Source organism: Raphanus sativus, chromosome 6, assembly GCF_000801105.2.
Source record: "Raphanus sativus cultivar WK10039 chromosome 6, ASM80110v3, whole genome shotgun sequence".
Classification (NCBI taxonomy): Eukaryota; Viridiplantae; Streptophyta; class Magnoliopsida; order Brassicales; family Brassicaceae; genus Raphanus; species Raphanus sativus.
In genome coordinates, this window is record NC_079516.1 from 43606217 (window position 1) to 43629039 (window position 22823).

General features: G+C 36.8%; 4 protein-coding genes and 2 non-coding genes across 15 annotated transcripts; 3 read left to right on the forward strand and 3 right to left on the reverse strand.

Annotated features, from left to right (window-relative positions):
• Window positions 1-763: 763 nt before the first annotated feature.
• LOC108808971 (mediator of RNA polymerase II transcription subunit 18) lies at window positions 764-3654 on the forward strand. Of its 3 annotated transcripts, XM_056986855.1 has the most exons (6): window positions 1457-1597; window positions 1674-1741; window positions 2622-2721; window positions 2796-2853; window positions 2920-3230; window positions 3355-3654. In XM_056986855.1, exons 2-6 carry the CDS (start codon window positions 1706-1708, stop codon window positions 3477-3479), a joined length of 630 nt encoding a protein of 209 aa, XP_056842835.1. In that variant the 5' UTR covers window positions 1457-1597; window positions 1674-1705; the 3' UTR covers window positions 3480-3654. The 3 variants fall into 3 exon arrangements, with proteins under 3 accessions (XP_056842833.1, XP_056842835.1, XP_056842834.1); XM_056986853.1 differs by having other exon boundaries at window positions 764-1741; XM_056986854.1 differs by having other exon boundaries at window positions 1477-1741; window positions 3345-3654.
• Window positions 1001-1074, reverse strand: TRNAI-AAU (transfer RNA isoleucine (anticodon AAU)). The gene has a single exon. It is a non-coding gene; the product is annotated as a tRNA-Ile (tRNA).
• A 193-nt stretch (window positions 3655-3847) lies between the features above and the next one.
• Window positions 3848-3932, forward strand: TRNAM-CAU (transfer RNA methionine (anticodon CAU)). Its single transcript is given in 2 exon segments — window positions 3848-3885; window positions 3897-3932. It is a non-coding gene; the product is annotated as a tRNA-Met (tRNA).
• A 3766-nt stretch (window positions 3933-7698) lies between these two features.
• LOC108808582 (uncharacterized) lies at window positions 7699-8110 on the reverse strand. Its single transcript, XM_018580703.2, has one exon. It carries the CDS (start codon window positions 8044-8046, stop codon window positions 7699-7701), a length of 348 nt encoding a protein of 115 aa, XP_018436205.1. The 5' UTR covers window positions 8047-8110.
• Window positions 8111-9193: 1083 nt separating this feature from the next.
• Window positions 9194-11241, forward strand: LOC108805772 (ubiquitin carboxyl-terminal hydrolase 4-like). Its single transcript, XM_018577709.2, has 6 exons — window positions 9194-9423; window positions 9642-9755; window positions 9836-9934; window positions 10033-10221; window positions 10375-10556; window positions 10652-11241. Exons 1-6 carry the CDS (start codon window positions 9307-9309, stop codon window positions 11049-11051), a joined length of 1101 nt encoding a protein of 366 aa, XP_018433211.1. The 5' UTR covers window positions 9194-9306; the 3' UTR covers window positions 11052-11241.
• On the reverse strand, window positions 11194-21607 carry LOC108805771 (calmodulin-binding transcription activator 3). Of its 8 annotated transcripts, none has more exons than XM_056987681.1 (14): window positions 21468-21599; window positions 21348-21392; window positions 21195-21240; window positions 20432-20551; window positions 20231-20346; window positions 20068-20156; window positions 19888-19930; window positions 14153-14369; window positions 13978-14067; window positions 13626-13909; window positions 12536-13539; window positions 11932-12457; window positions 11531-11851; window positions 11194-11449 (listed from the first exon to the last, which is right to left on the reverse strand). In XM_056987681.1, exons 3-14 carry the CDS (start codon window positions 21232-21234, stop codon window positions 11315-11317), a joined length of 2985 nt encoding a protein of 994 aa, XP_056843661.1. In that variant the 5' UTR covers window positions 21235-21240; window positions 21348-21392; window positions 21468-21599; the 3' UTR covers window positions 11194-11314. The 8 variants fall into 8 exon arrangements, with proteins under 8 accessions (XP_056843661.1, XP_056843659.1, XP_056843660.1 ...); XM_056987679.1 differs by having other exon boundaries at window positions 21195-21286; window positions 21468-21592; XM_056987680.1 differs by lacking the exon at window positions 21348-21392 and having other exon boundaries at window positions 21195-21286; window positions 21468-21607.
• Between the last annotated feature and the right edge of the window lie 1216 nt (window positions 21608-22823).

The following is a 22823-nucleotide window of genomic DNA, read 5'->3' on the forward strand; positions in this document are numbered from 1 at the left end:
TAAAATTTAATTGAATTCGATTCAATTCAAAAAAAATTAGATATCTGTAATTTTACAAATTAAAACAAATACTAAAATTTAGTATCTATCAAAAATGAAACAAATCATAAATAATTATATTTTTAAAATTGATGTACAACATCTGATGAACAAATACCATGTACAACAACTGGTGAACAAAAAGATGGTGTGGACAAATACCATATATGTACAACATCTTATGAACAAAAAGATGTTGACATAATTTCTTTTTTTTTTTGATCAAAGATGTTGACACAATTTCTTGAACATGCATGTTTCCATATATCATTTAGTTCAAACACCCTCAAAGTATTTTTGTGTGTGTGTTTTTTTTTGTGAAACCAACAATACAAAACAATAAACTTTAAAAATTGGATTAAAAAGATGACAAATTATAAAACCATAACAATTTAAATCAAATTAAATTACATATCAATCATCCATTAGTTCAATCGGTTAGTCTCGAGTTTTAGTGATTTTTTAAATTATAGATATTTTTAACTTTAATCGAATTATTGGATCACTGAATTAACAGATATAATCATGGATTCAGATAGAATTAAAAAGTATTGATTTAAATGCAAAAATATTCTGAATACACACTCTTTCAAATTAACAAAATAGTTCTTAAATTATTAGTAATTTTTTTATTATAAAGTATTTCGTGTTTATAAAACGTAGGTCAAGATATAGTATCTAATTAAAAATATATAATTTTCCGGTATCCATAAATACCTTCATGGTTTCGGAGATCTGATACGTGCTCATCCTTAATACGAACATGATCATCTAACAAAACATATAGAATGTAAATTCGATCCGTGCTAATCTAGCTACCTCTAAGATAGAAAGTTTCTTTCTTTATGCGTATTACAATTTTTATTTTTACCTCTAACACAAACCTTTCTTATACAAAGTTACCTTTTTATGCCTTTATGCGTTTAACAATTTTTTTTTAATTAATGATCAAAAAAGAAATTGGCCTATACAGGTTTCGAACCTGTGACCTTCGCGTTATTAGCACGACGCTCTAACCAACTGAGTTAATAGGCCATTTTGTTCAGAGTATATCGTAAACATTTAAGAACAATAAGTAATTCTTTGTAATATTTATTCCATCTTCTTGTTTTTTTTTTTTTGAAAAAGGGCTTTCTATTTAGATTAAAAATTATAAGATACAAGGCCCAACAAGCAGTGTTTAGAGTTTTAGTTTTTTCTTTTAAAACCCAATGAGAAACCCATAACAAAATAGGCCCAAAAGAAACCCAAGAATAAAGCTTTCAGTTTGGAAACATTGACATCAACGACGATTGAAATTTCTTAGAAGCATTCCAGAGCACAAACATGTCCGACGCCAATCTCCCCGAGGTATCACGAATCGAGGCGATTCTGTTCTTGATAGTAGCTTTGATGGTGGTGAGAAGAGAGTCTGTTGAACGGTAGTTGTTTCGATGGAGCCGAGAATTGCGTTCTGACCACAAGCTGTAGATCACACTTTGCCAAGAGAGGAGGATTAGAGTTTTCCGCGCTCGCGATCCATGGTGCTGCTGCATGTCCTGAAGAGTACTCCACAATGGTGCTATTCCATCTTCTTGTTTCAACTGAAATTTTGTTCTTTTGTAGATTGATAACTGTTAGTGTCTGTTGTGCAGAGGGTTTTGTAAGAAGTGAAGAAGACAATTCGATGGAGTGTGTAGTTCAAGGAATCATTGAGACTCAGGTCCGTCTTATTACATATTCATACTGTCCAAAAGTTCATAAAGAAAGCCTTTAGCTTTTTTTTTTAATATTTTTTTATTATAATGGGTATACTAGGTGGTTTGTCCGCACATGCGGACATAATTTTATTTTAAATATTTATTATTTCACAACTATAATAATAAATTATTATTTATGTTATCAAAAATTTAGTTAAACATCATTTTATGTATGATAAAAATTTCATAAAATATATACTTTTATTATTGTGTTGGAATTATAAAAATACTCACATATTTAAAATATTTTATAAAATAAACTTATACAAATGTTCTTGATTGAATAATATTTAATTTAAATTGTTTTATATTTTAATTGTTTTTGATTGAATAATATCTAACTTAAAATTTTCAAATTAAAAAATATTATTTTTAGATAACAACTTAATATATCTAAGAATTATCTTTTATTTTTGACAATATTAATTTATAATCTAATATTATTTTCAGATAACAATACAATATATATATAATAATTATATTTATAATTTTGACAATATTAATTTATAATCTAATATAAAATATAAATATAATATTACTAACATAAAATTAACTTAAAATTCGTTTTTTGAATTTAAAAATTTTAAAATATTATTTTCAGATAACAACACAATATATATAAGAATTATCTTTATAATTTTGACAATATTAATTTATATTCTAATATAACATATAAATATAATATTTTTAACATAAATTTCGTTTTTAGTTTTATAATAACTATTTATAAAATCATTAAGGGTAGCATCGTATTTAGCTAGTCTAATTTTTAATGTGGGAGCTCCGTTGCAAAAAATCACTTGCAAATAATAGTATAGATTTGGATTTGATGTTTTTTCTTAGCATGTTGAAGCGCTTGAGATCCTTCCTCAAGGTCTTTGTGGTGTTCAACGCGAACGCTTGAGAGTTCATGAGCTAACCTTGAAAAGCCTCCCAAATCTTGGTAACTCCATTTGAGAGTTTCATCTCATTATCTTCTATTATGCAAATCCATAATCCACATTCTGTCACCTTCAGGTGTTGTACCTTCAGAAGTTAGGCTCCTATGTGACCTTGATCAACCAGAGCCCACATGGTACCCACCTTCTTGTATGTTCTTACTTTATCAGTGGAATCTTCTAATCAAGAATCTTGATCACAGGACTGTTAAACATGTTGGAGGTTCGATGAGAGGTGCAGGAGCTGATCAAATATCTGTTATGGTAAGAACCATGATTCAAAGTAAAGTTAGCAAGAACGCTCTGCGTATGTTCTACTCCCTCGGTTACAAACTAGACCACGAGCTTCTCAAAGTTGGGTTTGCATTTCATTTCCAAAGGAACGCACACATAAGTGTATCTGTGTCTTCAGTGAGTAAGATGCCTAAGATTCATGCCATAGATGAGACTGTTCCTGTGACACCAGGGATGCAGATTGTTAATGTAACAGCTTCAGCAACACCTGAGAATTACGGTGAAGTTGCTGCTGCTGTTTCATCCTTTTGTGAATTTTTAGCTCCGTAAGATTTGTTACCCATCTCGTCTCTTTTGGATTACACTCATGAAAGTCTGTGTCTTGGATACAAAGTCTCTTTCAGGCTTGTGCACTTGTCGAAACCGTTTAAATCCATGGGAGTTGTGCCGACAGCTGCTGCGGCTGCTGCATCTCTTATGTCGGATGGAGGTGGTACTACATTGTAAGAAGTTTGAAGCAAAAAGTTAGATCTTTTGGTATGAATGTAGGAACGCAGACTACGCAGTGGCTGTGAAACTTGTGAATCACTAGAGTTGGGTATTTAATGAAAGCTCTTCAAAAAATTTACAACTTGCATTATGTTTTTGTCTTCACTCTCATTAACCTTTTGGTGATATATAGTGTTTTAAGTTTCTTAGTAGTAGATTGAATGATTTTGAAGCTTTTATTTAAGAGCATTGTGTTAACATTTGAAGAATATTCTTATTGACAAAAGCTTGGAACATGATTAAAAAAGCAATGTCTTTCAAGTAACTTGAGACCAAAGATCTGTGTATAAACAGAAGTTATATTGTAAACAATATTCCTATTTGTACGCCACTGTGGACAATCAAACAGGGGTGGTGGCGCAGTTGGCTAGCGCGTAGGTCTCATAGCTTCTGAGTAATCCTGAGGTCGAGAGTTCGAGCCTCTCTCACCCCACTAATTTTTTTTCCCCTTCTCAAAAGAAAAAAAACCACTTGTGATCCAAGCAAGGCAGATACTGTTTTAACTAAAGTTTGTATGCAACTATGAACCAGGAAAAAGAACTCCAAAGGTTTTTCCATTTTCCCTTCACCACAGCAACAATTATCATCTTCCCTGTTCCTCTTTTCAAGAGCCATTCCCAGCAAAGAAGCTAAAGAAAGAATAGAACAATCAATGTGTATATATAACAATCACTTTTCCAACTGTCAAAACTTTCTTCTCTAATCTCATCTACTACTGCTATTAGCAGTCTTGTTCTTGCTCATATCATCAAGCTCCTCAATAAGCTTCTTCTTCTCTTTGGTATCTCCACTTGCACTCTCACCAACTGATCCCCTCTCATGTTACTAGGCCTGGGCATCCGGGTCTTCGGGTCGGGTTCGGGTCGGGTCCGGATCTTTCGGGTCCTCGGAAATTAGATCCATATGGGTATTTATAATTTTCGGGTCGGTTCCGAGTCGGATCTTGTCGGGTCCGGGTCGGTTCGGGTCTAGAATTTTAGTACCCGTAAAACACATATAATATTCGGGTATTGTTTGGATCCGGGTCGGTTCGGGTATATAAAACCCCAAAAAACTCGAAATACCCAAACTGGACCTGAAAACTCGAAAAGTACCAAAAAACCGTAAAAGTACCCGAATATTTACCTAAAATCAGACCTGAAAACTCAAAAAATATCTGAATACCCAAATTATATTTTCTGAAAATCTAAAATTACACTCAAAATTTGAAATTATACCCGAAAATACGAACCTAAAACTTAAAAAAAGATTAGAAATTCCAAAAATATACCCAATCACCCAAATATACCTAATATATAAAATAAATCTCGGGTATTTCGGGTACCCGATCGGGTCTCGGGTCGGGTCCGGGTCTTACCCAAGACCCGCGGGTCCAAAATAAAAATACACATATGAGTACTTATAATTTTTCGGGTCGGTTCCGGGTCGGGTATTTTCGAGTCGGTTCCGGGTTGGGTCCTCGGGTCCGGGTAAAATGCCCAGGCCTACATGTTACTCTTGTTCAATACCAGACATCCCTTTTTCACCATCACCAGCGTCGTCCAACGGTTGTGTCCCCACCGGTACTTTCAAATGCACAGACTCATCCACCGTGTGAACACCCTTTTAGGTGTAGAGAATGTTGGTATCGTCCCGTTTCAGAACCAGGTCCGGTATAACCTCCATAACAACAAACAGATCGCCTGGTGACCCTCCTCTCTTAACCCTGCATTGCCTTCTCCTCTTACTCTTTACCGGCTACCGGAATCAATCCCTGCCGTACTTTGAGACTTATCTTCCTCACGCGTCCGTCTCCAGAGCAAGTACCACTCGGTGTGGAGATCTCTCCAGTGCCGTTACATGACGAGCAAGTCGTGACTTGTTGGAACACTCCGAGAGGAGTTCTTGCTGACGAAACCACTTGGCCCTTGTCCACCACAAGTCGTGCATTTGGTAGGTTTGGTTCCTGGTTTTGCACCTGAGCCTTGGCAAGTCCCGCAGCTCTCGAGTGTGGTTATCTCTATCTCTTTCTCCATACCGAAAACCGCTTCTTTGAAGTGCTATTAAATATTTTAATAGAATAGATATGTGCATACTGCATACATTGTATATAAAGACCGTAATTTTTCTTCTTTTTTTGGTACAAATAAAGACCTTTTTTGGTAGAACAAATAAAGATCTTTTTGGTGCAAATAAAGAGCGTAGTTTATTCACATGAATCACATCGGTCTATATGTACGTATAAAAGTTGACTTTAAATATAAAATTTCAGGTCAAAATCTAAAAAGTGTGTTCACAAGAATGACATGTGAAGATTAAAACATTGAATGCAGTTCAGGATGATCTTATGAACTTCATGAGTTCAGCACATGAACGATCTAAAAGAATAAAAAATCTGGCAAGTTGTAGAAAGATAACAAGTTACAGGACCTTGTTTCATGTCTTGTTGATTCAAGGACACCTCCCCGCAAAATGTAGGAGAACCACACTGATTGGCTTGCTAAACTAGTTTAAGAGCATTTCAATTGTTCAAGTATCTCAATGGGGTTTTATACAACATTAATCATTTTTTCTTTAACATGTACCATCATATTTTAACTAAGAACTAGACTCTGTTAAAAAATAATTTAATAAAAGTTTGATATTTGTTTTCGATTTTTGTAGACCGGTTTGATTTTTTTATTTTTAGTAACAATTTTAGTTGTGTTAAAAATACTTTTGTGTTCATGTGAAAGTTTTTTTTTTGCTGAAATGTTAAATCATTGAAAATGAATAAATAAGCGTACAAAAAAAATGAAAGTTCTAAGAACATCTCGATTGGTGAGGATTAGAGAGTATCTAATAATTTTAGGAAAAAAATTTTAGGAGAGAGAGAAAACATAGAAGTTAATGTAGAAATGCTTTTGTAAATGTTTCAGATACTTAAAATCACCTTTACTTTTCATCTATTGGTCCATTTATTTTTAAAAGAATCAAAATTAATAATAACAATTAAATATCATTATTTTTATTTTTTTAGAAATTAAAAGAGTTTAGGTTGCTCTAAGCTAGTGTTTCCCAAACAAATAAAATAAAATAAAACAAGGAAACAATACATTTGGCGCATTTAACACATTACACAAAACAGAGACTTAACTCAGTCCTTTAGCAAGGATAGAAACACTACATTTGGCCATGTGAAAGTTTTTCAAACATGGATGGCTTTAGAAGAGAAATATGCATTTTCAGCAAACGAAGTCATGTACTTGGATATGGATATTTTTCCTGCAAAAGAAAATGACATCAAGAGACGCTGAAAGTCGGTTTGCTATTGATATCATGTTAATGTGGATTTCAACATGATTAGTAAGTGTCATGGAGATATTGGTTGAAGTGAGACTGATTTTCGATTTAAATATTTGTGAAATGATCACAAACTTAGTACTTACTGTAATTAACACCACATTTTGAAATGTCTGAATGGCACAACAATTCGTAACGCGTGCTAGCAACGTATTAATACAGACGTCATGCATGGACATGGTGTGTCGTAATAGTGAACATCTGAGTCGAGATTCTCGTGAACTTATATGATCATACAACACGTTTTTAGGTTCTTTTGTCTGAAAGATGGAACGTGAGAGCGAGATTTTTCTCCAGTTTTGCTCTTAGCAAAAGAATGAGCGTGAATGATCCGGAAGTTTTAGGGGTGACGATTTAGCCAAAAAAAAAAATTAGATGTGGTGATATATGATAACTTTGAAGGGAAATAGAACGTCACCTCAGAAGTTTTATTATATAGTATTGTTAATTTCGTTTTTGGTCTTTATTTACTTCGTGAAAAATAGTTATGTATAATAAATAAACCACTTATTGAAGAACCTTCATTATAGCTAGCCATGTGATTTTGGGGCTTGAAACAATCTATTCAAAAAAATTCTAGATTATTTTTTGTTATAAAAATTTTCTAGATTATTTTTTGAATTGATGAAGTATCACTAGCTAATAGTTATTGTAAATTATATATTAAAGTAACTAATAAAATTAACTGTGAACATTCTTTTAACTGTAAAACATTCCTTTTGTTCTTAATATATATAAGCAAATACTTTTTAGAAATATTCCGGAAATGGAGAGAGTAGGAGATTATGTTTATTTAAGTAATTAAATCTATTCAATTGATCAAAATCGAATGTAGATACTTACAATACATATTAAAAACAAAAATAAAACAAAACATCCTAAGAAAGGGATGACAAAAGAAAATCAAGAACGTAGCTAAACAAAAAGTTATCAAGAAGATGTGTTAATAACTTAAGCTGCTTGAGGTGAACAATGATATGAGATATATATTGTTCAATCAGTTTTCCAACTGAAGCTTCAGTGTCACAAGTAACAGCTTGTTTAGCCTCTACTCCATCGAAAACTTTACAATCGCCGTTTATATGATCTTCTTCTTCAGAAGAATAATCATCTGCAAGCAAATGAGGCGGAACGACGGATTCTTGAAACTCCCATTCGTCAATACTAAGTCCCCATTGTTGATAATCCTCTCCTGCCATCGCTAAAGCCTCCATCGAAACCATCATTAAGTACTAATTTAGCAGAAAATAATATAGTAAGAATGTAGTGTGCTTTGTTTGGAATCTTTTGAGTTCTTCTTGTGTTGATGAGTAGGTGTGGCTAACGACGTTATTTATATATATAGAGGCATGTTCGGACGTGAGGTTTCTCCCCTGAAGCAAATACCAAAAGAGCACGTGAAGAAATGGTTTACAAATCAAACCGTTGAATTGAAAATAATTTGAATTTCTAAAATGTCAAATGCTTTGAACGAAACAATATGAACAACAACAAAAACAACATTCTCGTGAATTTCTGTAGAAGTTGAAGAAGACTACTTGCTGATAGATTGAAACAGGAATGAACACAAGTTTCTCATGTTAAACAAAAAAAATAGAGAACTTTAATGTTGTCATGATGAGTAATGTGAAACATGTTCATATCCACCCTGAGTCCCTGACACTATTTTACATAACAGATTACACCAACAAGTAAACAGCCACAGCAAAAAGAATAACTAACGATTTACCTTAATTACAATCCAAAATGTCTAGGGACAAGATATGACTTCCAAAAGGACAAGATGTGAAGATAAAAAAAAAACAAAAATTGGTCGGCTGATTAAGGTCAGTCAAGCAAATCTTACATAAGACTTGGCAATATCCAACATATTTTATCTTGTATATAGATATGAATAATTTTTAATTAGACAGTTGGTCAGGTTAAATGTATATTTCCAAAATTCAGAAAAGTCAATTTTATAAAAAATATGAAAGAGAAGCCAAGTTAATAAAATTTTGAAATTATTATTTTAGGTTAGGAAAAATCAGCTTAACTAATAGTGTAACAATATATAAAAGATTGGTAAATATATATATATATATATATATATATATATATATAATTTAGAAAAGTCAATTTTGTTAAAATATGAAAGAGAAGTCAACTTTATAAAATTTTGAAATATTATTTTAGGTTAGGAAAAATATCTGTTTAACTAAGAGCAATCCTGTTTAATAATATATAAAAGATTGGTAAATATTAATCTGGAAAACTTAAAAGGATAAGTTTCCACGTAACTTCACTAATCCAAATTCAAAAACAAATTAATAACTATTTTTAATTGGCGAATTAAAAAAAAAATACTACATATATTGGGATCCTCTTGTTCGCACTTGCAAGTTTCGAAAATCTGAAAATCTCCCGAGCGAGCGAAAGAATCCTTAACATTTGATTCTCCGAGTCGAGTCCGGTTCAGAAAATAACGGTGGTGTTTCAGAGGTCTAATGGGCGTGGCGGGTTCTAAACTGGAGAAAGCTCTCGGCGAGCAGTTCCCGGAGGGAGAGCGATACTTCGGTTTCGAAAACTTCGGCAACACTTGTTACTGCAACAGTGTTTTGCAGGTCCCTTTCCAGTCTTAATGGTTCCTATATTTTTCTTTTAGGTAAATTTAAGAAGATTACGACAGGACATTGTTAATGAAGTTGGTCGATCTTAGGTTCTGTCTTTGTGCACAATTTTAATAGGACTGGAAGGTCGGTTTGTGTTCTGTCTTTGTCAAAGTGTTCTCAACTAACGGTTTTATGATATGAACAGTTCCTCTCTCTCTTTCTTTGTGCAGGCCCTTTACTTTTGTGCTCCCTTTCGTGAGCAGTTGCTCGATTACTACTCCACAAATAATAAAAGTGAGGAGGAGAATCATCTCTTGACCTGCTTGGCTGATTTGTTTTCTCAGGTGATTATTATATGATTGACACATCACATTTCTCATTGTAGCAGTCACTCCTTAAATCTTGTTTGTTTTTTCCCACATAGATAAGTGGTCAGAAGAAGAAGACAGGAGTTATTGCTCCCAAGCGCTTTGTACAGAGGTTGAAGAAACAAAATGTGCTTTTCCGGAGTTATATGCATCAGGTTACTGCCTTATCATCTCAAAACTCCTTTGTTAACTAAACTGTGAAAACATCATAGCATTTGATTAAACTGTTGTGTTTGTTACTATTCTCATGCAGGATGCACATGAGTTCCTCAATTATTTGCTAAACGAACTTGGTGACATCTTAGAGAAAGAGGCAAAAGCTGCAAAAACGGACAACAAAACCTCATCATCTCCTGAAAAGATTTCAAATGGACCGAAACTTCTTCAGCCAAATGGTGCTCATAAAGAGCCTACTGTTACATGGGTCCACAAGATCTTTCAGGTAATTAAGGATCACTGCATTTTTATACCAGATATATATATATGGTGTTAGGTTTATAGCTGCCTTCAGTGTAGATGCAGTAAGCTTCAATAACTTTCCAGATCATATAAAGTGAGCTCAAGGTGTTTTAAGCATGTGCAAACTCATTTACAGGGTATACTTACCAACGAGACAAGGTGTCTGCGGTGTGAGACAGTAACAGCAAGAGACGAGACATTCCTCGACCTAAGCCTTGATATTGAACAGAACAGTTCCATAACTAGCTGTTTGAAAAGCTTTTGCTCCACAGAGACTCTACACTCTGAAGACAAATTCTTCTGTGACAAATGCTGCAGGTTCCTTTATCCACTTTCCTTCTTATTAGCTCCATAACTGCTACTTTAAAAGTTATTGGTTTCACACTCAAACAATTGACTGCTTATCTGTGCAGTTTACAAGAAGCACAGAAGAGGATGAAGATCAAGAAACCACCACACATCTTAGTCATACATCTGAAACGGTTCAAATACATAGAGCAGTTGGGTCGCTACAAGAAGCTATCTTACAGAGTCGTCTTCCCATTAGAACTTAAACTGAGCAACACAGTGGAAGATTACGCGGACACCGAGTATTCTCTCTTTGCAGTTGTGGTTCATCTCGGAAACGGTCCCAACTATGGTCACTATGTAAGCCTCGTTAAATCCCATAACCATTGGCTCTTCTTTGATGATGAGAATGTTGATATGATGGAAGAATCTGCTGTTCAAACATTCTTCGGCTCATCACAAGAGTGCTCCAGTAATACTGATCATGGCTACCTCTTGTTCTATGAGAGCCTCCGAACAAGTTAAGAGGGCTTTTTAGTCTCTCTTGACAACAACTTAATTTCTTTCTTTCATGCTGTTTTGTGACTTGAAATCAAAAAGTCTGTTTTCTTTTTAACTAAAAATAAACTGAAAGTTTGTATACTGATGAAAACCAGACATGTACATCTTACTGACAAGAAAGATTACACCATTTGATTATAAGTTTATATTTGTATATATTGTCAAATATATAAATTAGAGTAATAATAATGAACTGTGAGTCTCACATAGTAGGCTTGAGAGTGGTTTCAAGTGTTCCAGAAAGTTGAGGACATGGGCATCATCAAAGTGTCATCATCATCTCCCAACAATGCTTCAATATCTATTAGGTCATCATCATCAAAACAAGTTGCTTCTTCTGAATTCTCAAGGGCCTTTTCAACCTGAACAAAAGATTTAAGCTTTCACTACACAAGCTTAAGCTCAATGCTAATAGTGAGGTTAGTTTGTTACTGTATAATTACCTTGCTTTCTTGGATGTCATTGACTACATTAAGTAATCTACGGTATTGATCTCTAGCTTCAGGATACTGAGCCATTGACTTAACTCTTGCAAGAGCCTTCTGAAGCCTTTCCTCGGTTTGCTTTCTACCTTGCTTGAAGAAATCATCATCCTCTTCTTTCTTCTCTGTTCCATCTTCCATCTTATCAACAAGTGCGTCTGATTTAAACCCTCGCAAACCAGCTCCTTTCCTTCTCCAACGCAATATCACCTTCTCTAATATCCCCACTGACCATACTATCTTCCTGTAGTTTTTCCTAACCTGATAACCTCTTACATGAGCCTGCACAATCGCCAGTTTTAAAGTCGTTTAAGTATAACAACTATAAACGAAATCAAGATCATTAAACTGATAAAACCTACCTGTATTTTGATGATTCTTTGTCTAGTAATCAAATAATCTTTTCTCCCCTTGTAACCACGGAACTTGTTCTGAATCCGGATAGCAGCGGCTTGCACGGAATCGTCGCTATGCGCTCGTCCTGGTTTGTGCGTTGTTTTAGGAGCAAGCATTGAAAGAGCACGCTCTTCTGACATCCCAAACTTTCTATCTCCAAACTCTTTTAGCTGCTTCTTCTGGAAAGACTGAGCCCTGAAAACCTGATGAATCCGAGCAGCTGCCTGTGTAGCGTTACGCACAGCTGTCAACGAGTCTGTTAACGACGAGCTAGACGGACTAGGTAGAGATGTTTCTGCGTTGCTCTCATTTAGACTGAGCAAAGAAACATGAGCCGTTAAGGCATACTCTGAGAGATAACCAGCGATCCCTTTGTAACCGTTAGCGTAGGCTAGATCAGAAGGTGTGCTCCCTGATGGGAAATCTGGATTTGGATCTGTCAAAGTTCCAGGAGAAGCACCGAGAGCTATGAGAGAACCAATCACCAGCTCCCTAATAACGTTTGTTTTCAGATACTGATAATCAATCAAAAGGAAAAGAAGATTGAAGTAGTGAAAGTGAGAGACTCACCTGCCAAAGAAAGCTGCCCAATGAAGTGCAGTCCAACCATTTACATCGCGAAAATCAACGCTGACACCAGCCACTATCGTCGGTTCTAATGCCCAGTTGTGACCAAGAGCAGCTGCAAAATGCAATATACCTTGCCCACCTTCGTCCAACACGTTGGGACCTTTTCCACCTTCTTCTGCTATCTTCTGCAGAAGCCAAGAGTGCAAGCTTTCTTTCAGAGCTTCCTGCAAAAGGTTGTTTTTCATATTCTCTTGGGAGATCTCGTTCATCAGCATCTGATCAAGCTGGTCATCGTTCTCGAAAAGCAGTAAGCTAATCTTCTCGCTCACTTGGGACAAATCACCAGCATTATTCGAGCTCCGGGAATAATCATCAGATTTGGAGCACAAGAGTTTGACAAATCTTGCTTCGAGGCTTTCAATAGAGTTGTTGCAAGCAGTAGACTCATCTGTCTCTCTACCAAAAGCTTGAGACTCCAAAACCTTATACTCGAATTCACGCACTTCGCTGCATGCTAATCTGTTGGAACATGTTACATAAAAGGGAACTCTTCCAGCTTCATGCACAGGAGCCACACACTGGAGAATGCCATCGGCTATAACATCTGCTGGAACTTCCGTTTGCCCGAACATGCAAGACCACTCTCCTGTCTCAGCCTCCTCTCGAGTCTTTAAGAATTTTCCAGTGACAAGAACGTTCACTTCACAACCAACATAAGTCCAGTTTGGAGCAAAGTCAATAATGCTAAAGAGCTGTTCCTTTGATAGGGAAGGGCTCATAACATATCCATCCAGGGCTGTTGAACTGGAATTAGTAAAAGACTCGTTTGCATCAGCAATAACACCAACATCTCCTAGTTCTCCAAGTTCTTTGCTCATCCAGCGACTGAAACTGTCCACTTTTTTCAGGCCCTCTTCACCCAATGCACCGTCTAACAAATGCTGTTTCATCGTAGATAGATATGGAGCTTTTTCACTCGAAGCTAAACCATTTAACTCCTGATCCTATGGATCGTTTGTAACCAAAAATAAATAAAAATTAGAAAATCGAAACAAAATGAATACAAATACAGTTAGAACTGAGAGTAGACCTGGCTTTTCAACATGGACTCCTGTAGACTGGCAAAATCTTGCATAGTAAAAGAGGAGTCCTCGATTATTTGATCCAGTACTTCATCATTCTCACTGTTTGGCTGCAAAGGTAAACCTTCTTCAGCTCCAGAGCCACAATTTCCCAGAAGAATCTCTTCCCAAGTTAGGGAATCAATGGACTTTTTGTTTCGTAAGCCATTTGTTGCTCCATGACCGTTGATAGTTCTGGAAGAGTCTGTTATTATGGGGACTCTGCTAAGCTCTGTCTGATAACTATCCCTGGCTGCTTAAGAAAAAAAGTATCAGATGGTAATTACTAGAACCTATGAAAGTAGGTCACCAAGAACTTACGCGTCAAAGACATCTGATAGTAAGGATCAAAACCAGTACTTGCAGGGTGCTGATGTGAGTAAACTATGGAGTTTCCCGGCTGATTGTATGCTATAAAAAAATAAACTATTGAGTAAGATACTCTACTATAATAAGGCATCAATCCACGTGACATTATGTATGAAAGAAGCAGCACCTGATTCAACATCTTCAAGCTCTGGGGTATGAAAACCATTGACACTTGCTGAGTCAGTAGCTTGCGAGTGATTGCTGTGATCATATTGATTAATTATGCCAGAAGCATAACCATCACGTTCACTGGTGAAGACTTCCCCAGATTCATGAGAAAAATGAGCAGAATCTGGAGTCCTTTGCATCCGATTATAAGATGTCGAAACTCTACTTCCCTGATTCTGATAGGTACAAGAGGGTATATGTTCGTAAGAAGAAGGGAGTGACGTGTGAAGGAAGTCTAGAGGATGAGACGCAACAGTTGGAAGAGTAAGCTAAGACTCTAGTGGGAAGAGAGGGTTAGCAGTTACGATTCAGCTGAGTAAAGAGTGAAGAGTATTAATATTCGGTTAGAAGTTCATTTGTCATTCATGCTTTGTATTTGAAAGTTGTAGACGATATGAGTCTCTTCTTCACAGTCGCTATGAGACTGGTGATTTGTACTTGCTCGCTATGAGAGTGTAGTTCAGATCACAATCAAAGCTGTATCTCTTTCATACTATCAAATAAAGGAAGTTACAAGTGTTGCTAGTTACTCTGATCTAAAATCTATCATTGGTGCGGAGAAACTCGATCGAACCACCGCGGAGCGTGACGATGGTGGAGACGCGTAACGGCGCCGAGAGAGAACGATCGGCGACGATCGAAACGACGAAATCGATGGATTTACAACAGATACATGACGAAGTTGAACTCGCTAAGCTCAACTACGAGAAGTTAGCTCTAAGTGATCGAACGACGACGAAGAAGCTCGATTCGGTGGAGAAGAGCATCGAGAACATGGCGATCGAATCGACTTCAAGATTCGAGGCGATCGAGAAGCAGATGAATCACATCTCTAGTGTCTTGAGTAGATTGGAGGACTCGGCATTATTCACTCAACGTCCTGGGAAAGAGATCGCTTCATCTTCGAATCCTCAGCTCGATCAGGTACCGATCTCGATCCCTAACATGGCAAGATCACCAACACAGTTAGGTTATCGGGGAATCAATGATCTTCTTCCGAATCGTGATAAGATGTTGCGTAAAATTGAGATGCCGGTGTTTTCCGGTGCGTTGCCTTTCGATTGGATCTCGCGTGTTGAGCGTTTTTTCAGGTTAGGTAACTATAATGAGGAGGAGAAGCTTCATTTAGTATCCTTAAGCCTGGAAGGTCCGGTGTTACAGTGGTTTAACGGCGAGATAATCAGTGCGCCTTTCTTGAATTGGGAGCAGTTCACAGAGCGTATGTTGGATAGATTCAGTGGTCCGATTGATAATGATCCAGCTGCGAGATTGTTCCGTATCCAACAAGAAGGAGAGATTGAGGATTACGTGAATGAATTTGAAGCTTTGAGGAACCAAGTCACAGGTGTCGATGAGAAGAACTTGATTCGAGTATTCTTCAATGGTCTTAAATCAGATATGAAGGAAGTCATTCGACTGAAGGAACCAGTTACGTTAACGCAGCACAAGTTAGCCGTGTTGAGAATGCAGAGCACGACATTCTGTAGTGTGATTAGCTCGGCCGCTAGTGAAGGGCGGGGAGGCTATCAACGACAGACGTCGGGGTCTCGTGCAGCTACGTATCACAACAAGCAATCTACGGAGATGATGAAACGCGATTCAGTAACAAACAAGGAGAATGTGGCTCCACAACGTTCCAATGTGAGACCAAGACTACAACATTCTGATGCCGAACTTGATAGAATGCGCAAAGAGAAGATTTGTTTTCGTTGCAAAGCTCCTTGGTCACCAGCTCATAAAGCGGTTTGTCCACACAAAGAATTGAGAATTCTTACGGTCATCAACGGGTTAGAATTGGAAGTGGTAGACAGTTACGACGAAGATGACTGGAGAGCTCAATTGGAGTGTCCACAGACTCTGCATACACTGTCGTTGAATTCATATTTAGGTATTGATTCTCCTAAAACGACAAAGATGCGTGGACTGATCAACAACAGAGAGGTGATAGTTATGCTTGATAGCGGAGCATCTCACAACTTCATATCACCAGAAGTTGTGACCAAGCTACAATTGCAATCTTCTGATGACAGTAGCTTGGCGGTGTTGTTGGGAAATGGTGTAACTGTGAATGCTTTGGGAGTTTGCAAAGCAGTTACATTTCAACTAAATCAAACCAACTTCACTTCTGACTTCATCTCTCTCGAACTAGGAAATGTGGATGTTATACTTGGTGTGCAGTGGCTTGAAACGTTAGGCAAATGTGAAGTGGATTGGAAGGAGCAGATCCTTTCATTTGTCTATCAAGGGAACAGAGTGACATTGGTGGGAGATAGGATGTTACATGTCATGAAGTTCTCTTTCAAGTCCCTGTCGCCGGTCTATACAAGTGGTACGGTAGGAAGGGAAGCACTGCTTGCCTCTTCTATAGTTACATCCACGACTCCTGTTATTACACCAAAACTCTCGGAACTGTTGAACAGCTTTGAAGATGTGTTTGCTATTCCAACAACTCTTCCTCCACATCGTGGACAAGAGCATGCAATCACATTAGTTCCTGGTGTCTCGGCTGTCTCGGCTAGACCTTACAGATACCCTCATGCAAGCAAGATAGTAATGGAGCAGATGGTTAATGAGATGTTGCAAGCGGGTATCATTCGACCGAGTACAAGTCCATTTTCAAGTCCGGTGTTATTGGTAAAGAAGAAAGATGGCTCCTTTCGCTTTTGTGTTGATTATAGATCCTTGAACAGAGCTACGGTGGCTGACAAGTATCCTATACCAGTCATCGATCAGTTGCTGGACGAGCTTCACGGAGCTTCTTTCTTTTCTAAACTGGACCTGCGATCTGGTTATCACCAAATCCGGATGGTGGAATCAGATATTCCCAAGACAGCTTTCCGTACTATTGAAGGTCACTACGAGTTTTTGGTGATGCCTTTTGGCCTCACTAATGCTCCGGCGACATTTCAGGCGTTGATGAACAAGATATTCAAGCCATTTCTACGAAAGTTTGTATTGGTATTTTTTGACGATATATTGATATATAGTCAAACCTTGGAGGATCATGTAGCTCATGTTGAAGAAGTGTTACGTGTTCTGAGGGAGCAGAAGTTGTTTGCGAACAAGAAGAAGTGTACTTTTGGCGTGTCACAAGTAGACTATTTGGGACATTTAATCTCTAAACAAGGTGTTGCTACGGATCCCACAAAAACAGAGGCTATGAGGGTTTGGCCTATTCCGAAGACAGTGAGGCAGTTGCGTGGTTTTTTGGGGTTAACGGGGTACTACAGAAAGTTTGTTCGTCTGTATGGAGTTATCGCAAGACCTCTCACGAATTTGTTAAAACGAGATCAGTTTGAATGGTCTATTGAAGCACAAACTGCGTTTGACAACTTGAAGCATGCGATGGTTAATGCGCCAGTGTTGGTATTGCCAGATTTTGATCAAGTTTTTGTGGTAGAATCAGATGCTTCAGGAGTGGGATTAGGAGCAGTGTTGATGCAGAATAATCAACCCATTGCTTTTTTCAGTCACGCACTGACAGAGAGAGAACAGTTAAAACCAGCTTATGAGAGAGAGTTGATGGCGGTGGTGATGGCTATACGGAAGTGGAAACATTACTTAATGGGTCGAAAATTTCATGTACGTACTGATCACAGAAGTTTAAAGTTTCTATTGGAGCAGAAGGAAGTGAATTTGGAATATCAAAAGTGGTTGCAGAAGCTCTTGGGCTTTGATTTTGAGATCTTCTATAAACCGGGAAAGGACAATACAGCAGCAGATGGTCTATCTCGTTGTATGTCGGTATCGTCTCTCTTACTGGCCCTGACTGTTCCAGTGGTGTTGCAATGGGAAGATTTATTCAAAGAAATTCAGGAGGATAGGGAGATACAGAGAATTATATCACAGCTGAATTCAGGGGAGTTGGCTTCAAATAAATATTCTGTGAGTGAAGGGCGGTTGTGGTCGAAAAGGAGATTAGTGATACCTCGATCATCACGCTTTATTGAAGTCATTCTGCAGGAGGCACATGACAGTAAGCTTGGGGGTCATTCCGGTGTGTTAAAAACTCTGAAGAGGGTGCAAGCTTCTTTCTTTTGGGCGGGAATGTATAAAACCATTCAAAAGTATGTGGCTGCATGTGGTGTTTGCCAGACTCACAAACACTCTACCCTATCTCCAGCAGGGTTGCTGCAACCGTTACCTATACCTGACAAGATTTGGGACGATGTGACAATGGATTTTATAGAAGGCTTGCCAACATCGAGTGGAATGAATGTGATATTGGTGGTGATTGATCGCTTGAGTAAATATGCTCATTTTGTTGGATTAAAGCATCCGTTTACAGCCTTGGACGTTGCTAAAAGATTTGTTTCGGAGGTGGTGAAGTTGCATGGGTTTCCGAAGAGTATTGTATCTGATCGTGACAGGATTTTTTTGAGCTCATTTTGGACAGAGGTTTTTCGTTTGGCTGGTACGAGCTTGAAGTATAGCACTGCGTTTCACCCACAGACGGATGGCCAATCTGAAGTATTGAACAGATGTTTAGAGACGTATTTGCGATGTTTTTCATCATCTCATCCGCGGTCTTGGGGCGCTTATTTAGCATGGGCAGAGTTGTGGTATAATACCACGTACCACAAGTCCCTGCAGGCGACACCGTTCAGCGTGGTTTATGGTCGTGATCCCCCACCTCTCTTGCGTTATGAAGATGGATCAACGACTAATCACGAATTGGAGACAGCTTTACGAGCTCGTGACGAGATGTTGGATCATTTGAAAAGTAATCTGCTAAAGGCTCAACAGAGTATGAAAAGACAAGCTGATAAGTCGCGTCGTGATGTGGAGTTTGCGGTAGGGGATATGGTGTATTTGAAGCTTCAACCGTACAGACAAAAGACTATTGCTCGTCGTTTTTGTCAAAAGTTGGCAGCGAAGTTTTACGGTCCGTATAAGGTGTTGGAGAGGATTGGTAATGCTGCTTACAAGCTTCAGCTGCCATCCGAGGCACGTATACATCCTGTATTTCACGTTTCCCAGTTGAAGTTGGTCGTGGGGATGCATGATCAGAGTCGAGTTTTACCTCCGGGGAGTATTACTGAAGTGGATGAAGTGATTTATCCAGAGGATGTGTTGGACAAGCGTTATAATGTGGAGGGTCATTTGGAGTTACTCATCAAGTGGGTGGATCGTCCTTCTTTGGAGAACTCTTGGATGTTGTATGAGGAATTTTGTACTCAATTTCCTTCTTACCATCTTGAGGGCAAGCTGGATTTCGTTGGGGGGGAGTATTGATAGGTACAAGAGGGTATATGTTCGTAAGAAGAAGGGAGTGACGTGTGAAGGAAGTCTAGAGGATGAGACGCAACAGTTGGAAGAGTAAGCTAAGACTCTAGTGGGAAGAGAGGGTTAGCAGTTACGATTCAGCTGAGTAAAGAGTGAAGAGTATTAATATTCGGTTAGAAGTTCATTTGTCATTCATGCTTTGTATTTGAAAGTTGTAGACGATATGAGTCTCTTCTTCACAGTCGCTATGAGACTGGTGATTTGTACTTGCTCGCTATGAGAGTGTAGTTCAGATCACAATCAAAGCTGTATCTCTTTCATACTATCAAATAAAGGAAGTTACAAGTGTTGCTAGTTACTCTGATCTAAAATCTATCAGATTCATTGTACAAGTTTCACTCTCAAAGTGTCAGCTTCCGCAAAAAGAAAAAGTAAATAACTGAGCTAATAACAGGATTGGGGTCAAACCTTAACTTCGAGATAATGGACAAAAACTATGTGGGAAAGCTCTCTGCATCAGTAACCAATAACAACAAAAAAACAAAGTAACAAGAGACTTAACAAAAGATAGCAAAAGAGATCATGTTCAGAAAAAATAAGAGTGAAGAGAGAGAGATCAGGGGGAATGTAAAGTTATAAAAAGCTTACTCCTGAAGCATCCAGTAACTGCGTCTTTGAAAATTTTCATTGTCGTGTCCATGGGCATAGTAACAATGTAGAACATCAACGCTTCCCGCCTGCAGGAATATTCATGAGCAAAAGAAGCCACTACACTAATAGGGTAGCATCCTGATGATATTTGATATATTACCTTCAACCTCTCATGAGCTTCTTTCACTGTCTTTCCATCTCTTTTCTTCCTCCAATTGTGACCATCTTTCCTGAAGAATCTGAGCACCTTTCGATCAAATAGAAAAACAGATCCACCTGACAAAACAAGGCAGAGATTCAGAGCATGAACATTCATTCTATTAAAACTCGAGCAGACGAGCAGGAGTGATAAAATCTTTACTTGCAGGTGTAGTAGGTGGCTCGGTTGAGATTTGAAATTTTTGGTAATTCTGTAAAATTTCACAGATTTCAGGAGGACGAAGCCATCGATTTCGAGCTTCTGAGAGTATTTGGCCAACATCTGTGTGAACAGAAAGTACACAAAAAAATGAGTATACATCCCAAAACAAAGTATATTCATCAAGAAACCTTTTTAAGTCATTCTAATGGTACATTCAGTTTGTAGATGCAGATCTAAGTAAAACCCAACTCAAAGATAGCTGCTAAAACCTTCAGTGACACATATGGCTTCTTAAGTTACAAAGACCATTCTTTTGTAGTGGTTTGATTCTTCTCAACCAAATATTACATAGAATCTTTCAGTCTTTCAGATTATACAAACCGTAAATTGTACATAGACAATGAGAGTAGAGAAATAATAAGTAGATGATCAAGACTAATCCAAATCGTTTTTAACTTGGATGATTATATTATAAGCAGACCAAGTAAGTGATGGACATTAAACAGACCAAACAAGCAACAGAAAACTTTACAAAAATGAATGTTCAGATACAAATATGCTTTCAAGAGGAAATCATCACTTAGACCAATCAATATTCATAATGGATAGTAATAAAAAATAAAAAAACTTTTGAATATATTCCATATACAAAAATAGAAACGAAAAAGATTCTTCCTCAGAAATCTACAAGCTTCATTCTACACCAAATAGATCAAAGAAGACTAAAAGATTAAAAGACGCAGAAAATTAAATATGACTTCACCTAGTTCGTTATTGGGGCTAAATCTTCTTGCTTCCTCCATAGATTCCTTTTTTTTTTAAGATCTCAGAGTGTCAAAGCAGAGGACATGAACGCTGAAAATAACCCAAAATATAAAAGTTGGAACTTTAAGAGTAAAGGTGAAAGCTTTATTACTCTTCTTCTTCTTCTTCTTAGAGAGAAACAGAGCAATCAAAAGAGCTGTAAACCAAAACCGAAAAGATTAAAGGGACGAAGGAAGCATCTCATGATGAGTAGTGAAAGAGAGAGAGAGACAGAGAGCAAATGGCCGTCGTGGTTGAATTTCATGTCAAATTCCTCATTGACGCAAGTTCCAAGTCCCTGTCTTTTTTATTCTTTGATTAGTACACTCTCTAGTCTCTATAATTAATCCCATTTTTTCTGTATTAATAAATTATCGATTTGGTTATTACATCACGTGGTGACACTAAATAACTCTTGCAATAAAGCTGCTAATCCACTTTATAACATCAAAAAAATCTTCAGGGAATCTGATAAACCGGTTTTGTTAAATACTCCCTCCGTTTCATATTAAGTGTCGTTGTAGAGATTTTTTTCCGTTGCAAAATAAGTGTCGTTTTAGCTTTTCAATGCAAAATTTATTAATTTTATTATGTATTTTATTTTTCTATTGGTTGAGATGTATGGGTAATGATGTTTTTGCATGGAAAATATGCAAAATTTAATGATTTCTTAATCCGTGTGCACAACTTTAAAATGACACTTATTAAGAAACAGAGGGAGTATATAAAATTTCCAAAAATAGGCCTAAACATATTAAATTTAGAGTTATTCTTAGGTTGAACCTCTAGGTTCACTAACCAATAGTGTTTGAGTATTTGATATTTGATATTTTTTAAAAAAAGAAACAAAATTTAATTTCAAAACTATATTATATTTTTAAAATAACAAATATAAATACATAAAAATAGTAGTAGTTACAAAAATAAATAAATTAATATTATTAAGTTTTTAGTAAAATACTAAACCCTATACCCTAAATCCTAAACCCTAAAATCTTAGGTAAATCCTAAACCCAAAAACTTACCTAAGCCTTTTGATAATCGTAAACCCTAAATCACAAATATTAAGAACTAAATCATAATAACACTAAACCCTAAATCCTAATCACTAAACCCTAAACCCTTGGGTAAATCCCGAACCCTTGGATAAATCATAAACTCAAACATTATATATTGGTCGGTGAACCTACATGTTCATGAATTATCCAAGGGTTCGAGGTTTACCCAAGAGTTTAGGGTTTAGTGATTAGAATTTAGGGTTTAGTGTTTTTATGATTTAGTTTTTAATATTTATGATTTAGGGTTTAGGATTTATCAAAAGGCTTAGGGTTTACCTAAAATTTTTGGGTTAAGGATTTAGGGTTTAGGTTTTAGGATTTAGGGTATAGGATTTAGTATTTTAGTGAAGACTTAATAATATTAATTTATTTATTTTTTGTAACTATTACTATTTTTATGTATTTTTTATTTTTTATTTTAATCTAATTTGGAAATTCAATTATGTTTCCTTTTCTAAAAGATATCAAATATCAAATACTCAAACACTATTGGTTGGTGAACCTATAGATTCACCCTAGGGGGTGAACCC